This window comes from Haplochromis burtoni, unplaced genomic scaffold, assembly GCF_018398535.1.
Source record: "Haplochromis burtoni strain Fernald_Lab_line unplaced genomic scaffold, NCSU_Asbu1 Contig_4824, whole genome shotgun sequence".
Taxonomy (NCBI): domain Eukaryota; kingdom Metazoa; phylum Chordata; class Actinopteri; order Cichliformes; family Cichlidae; genus Haplochromis; species Haplochromis burtoni.
Genome location: NW_024587185.1, coordinates 1 through 3,217, shown reverse-complemented (window position 1 = coordinate 3,217; position 3,217 = coordinate 1). Strand labels below are relative to the sequence as shown.

At 43.1% G+C, this 3,217-nt stretch overlaps 1 protein-coding gene across 1 annotated transcript; it reads left to right on the top strand.

Annotated features, from left to right (window-relative positions):
* Nucleotides 1–8: 8 nt before the first annotated feature.
* On the top strand, nucleotides 9–2,388 carry LOC121814003 (P2Y purinoceptor 14-like). Its single transcript, XM_042218005.1, has 2 exons — nucleotides 9–58; nucleotides 677–2,388. Exons 1-2 carry the CDS (start codon nucleotides 9–11, stop codon nucleotides 1,269–1,271), a joined length of 645 nt encoding a protein of 214 aa, XP_042073939.1. The 3' UTR covers nucleotides 1,272–2,388.
* The last annotated feature ends 829 nt before the right edge of the window (nucleotides 2,389–3,217 follow it).

The following is a 3,217-nucleotide window of genomic DNA, read 5'->3' as shown; positions in this document are numbered from 1 at the left end:
CTTTCTACATGAACATGTATGCCAGCATCATATTCATGTGTTATATCGCTGCCAACAGGTGAGGAACCTTTACATATTTCCCACTACAGTTCATGACAGTGTTAATGGCTAAAACCCCTGCATTGCTGATCAAGGTGTAGACATATCATTTTATATTTCCCACTCGGTCCTCAGCTTCCCCCACTCTCTCCGACAGAGTTTTTATGTCCTCCTTTATCTTATCGAGTTTGCCGCCCAGTTCCTGCTGTAGCGTGTTGTCTTCTCTCAGCCTTTCGTTATCTTGTTTCATTTCTGATTTCGATGACTCGATAGCTTTTAATAGCTCTCCAGCCAAGTCGCTAATTATACTGTTGGGGCTCGTGCAAGCTTGTCCTGTTGCATTGTTAATATTTGTTTTTGCGGCTTTGTCCTGTCCCCTTGGCATTTTGGCCTCCTTTTGCCTTATTCCTCACCAACTACGTTCGCCTTACTCAGTTGAGTTGTCTGTTAACGAGTTTTCAGTGTTTTCTATTCCTGATTGTAAGGAGCAGCCACCAAACACGTCCACTCACTGCGCCATGACACCCGGAAACAGTGTAGACATATCATTTTAACTTGATAATGACCTTTGCGAATGTGGTACCACTGTGACTGCTTCGTGAAGTTATCTACTGTCTCCTTTGTCTTCTCTCTTCAGGTATCTTAAAATCGTCCATCCTTCAGGAACTCATGTCCTGCAGTCAGTGCAAACTGCGCACATCATCTCCATGGTCACCTGGGTTTGTCTCCTGGCTCCATCAGTTACTTATAGCATCCTCTTTTTCATCACCCAGAAACCCCTGACTTTTACCCCCAGCCGATGTTGGCCCCTCCTCAGTGCATCAATCAGCCTATTCTTCAAAATCCTCCACACCATCTGTGCCATCATCTTCCTCTTGGTCTTCATATCCCTGGTCTTCTTCTACCACAGCATCTCCCGCAGGGTGTTGCAGGCACAGCAGAGGCAGCTGGCCTCCTCCAATGCTGAGAAGCTGGTGAAGTCTCGCAGGAACATGTTGGTGCTGGTCAGCATCTTCTGTGTTTGTTTTGTGCCCTATAATCTGGTTCGTCTTCCTGTCACTTTTCTGTGGACCAGTTGCTCTGCGGGTCCACTATTGTTCTACTTGGAGGAGGTGGCCACCATGGTGTCAGTTTTCAACATCTGTCTGGACCCTATTGTTTACTTTTTCCTCTGTAAGTCTTTTTGGGATCAGATGAGCCAGAGGATTGTATCAGTGGGCAACAACCTCTAACAAGCAACCAAGAATAGCAAGAGCAGGAGCAAGACAGCAAGTGGACATTGTTATAGCAACAAGTTAAATCAATGAGCTTTAAGGAAAAGTTTGACATTTTAGTTCAGTGAAACCAGTGTCATGGATCCCAAGTCCTCATGAACCACAGGAGTTTGTACTGAGCTCAGAGATCAATAGAAGGCTGATCTCAGCACAAACCCACTCCCACACAAACAACATCAGTGTTCATGTGTCAGCTTTTTTCTATTCAGTCTTTAGGGTGTTCTCATATCCTGCTGATGTAACACAAAATCAAAAACCATTTTTTGTCCTCATGGGACAGTTAATATCTGTATAAAACTCTTTAACTTCACTTTATCAGTTACATAGACAGGGCAACAGTAGCACATTAGAGCGTCTATTTATATGTTTGTATGATGTGCACGTATAACCACAGCAGCTACTTCCTGCTCCTGCTACAGCAAGATTTCTCATCACAGAGCTAATAATAAAGTGTATATAGTGTTACAAAGTGTGTGTCTGTTTGGTACCTTGTGTTTTAATATCTGTTGTTATTTATGAACAGGAAAGATGATCACAGAGCTGCAGGAACCTGGTGACACTTACTAACATTTAGTTTTTATAAATGATGCTTCATGGGGCATCTGTGCTGTATTATCTCAGCCAGGGTTTTATTCACATAAATAAACAAAGCAAAACAAAATTAAACCTCATCTGAAAAATATCAGCTAAAATAAATACAGTGGCTGAAGCAGCCCAACACAGAAATGACCAGAAATCACACTGCATGTATCTAATAACATGAGCTGGTGTATTTTAGTGTTGACATGTACTGTACTTTCTTTGGATCATATTTAGGCTACTTTGTGGTATCACTCCACTAAATTCTCACGCTCTTTATCATCATACGATCTGTAACGACATTTAGTGTGAGCTCAGGAAGTGGTTTGAAAATCTAAGACCTCGGAGCGTCATGAAGGAGGCCAGAGTTCTCATTCTTCCTGTGGTTTGCAGCTTTTTTCTGATTGGCTGCTGTTTAAGTGAAGAGCTTTTCGAAATGCTGATTAATATTATTTTTAGATTTGGTCTGTAATATCTTTGGCCTTACACTTTAACACAAAACCAGACATTTGTTATCTGTTGAAAACAATAGTATGTGAGTGTGTGACCGATGCTTATGAAAATCCACATACCCACCCATTCATTGATTTGTTCCTCCAACATTAAACACGTGTTAGGTAAACTGACACAGATGGATTACGTGGCAGAAACACACACGGACACAAAATAGTTTGTGATGCAAATTTATATATACGAATAGGGAATATTTACAAGGGAAGGGCTATATACAGTGATAAATAAAAATGTGCCAGGAGATTCAAACCAAGGATATGAGGCGGAGCCGAGGTATGCAGGTAGACAGGTGACGCACCGGAGCTACCTGACAACAAGGAACAAAACAGAGTTTATGGCGTACCGTTGATAGCCGAATGTTAAACACAAGTGGACAGAGAGAGTTGGAGAGCTTACTTGACACACAAACCACAGCTGCTGCAGTAACTGCAGCCTGATGGAACATAGCACTCCGTCGCGGATCCACAATAGCCAACACAAAATCCTAGGTAGGCGGGCAGGCAATGGAACAGGCACTTGTGACAGCGACAATACTCCGACGCCAGACGTCCGTGACTCCACTCCCTAAAAGCGCTCACTGATGACGTCCGATGCGTCGCAGGTGTGTTGAAATGCCATCAAGCCCCGCCTCGCCTACCTATAACAAAAGGGAAAACAAAACCCAAACAACAACAATAAACCTACCCACCACCTCCTAACAACACGTCCATTAACCAGATGTGAGCTGAGGAGTCATAGGATGAGTTCTGAAGATAAATGGATCATCTCAGCTAAACTGGCAAAGTGGTTGTCTTGGTGTACTTCCTGCAACC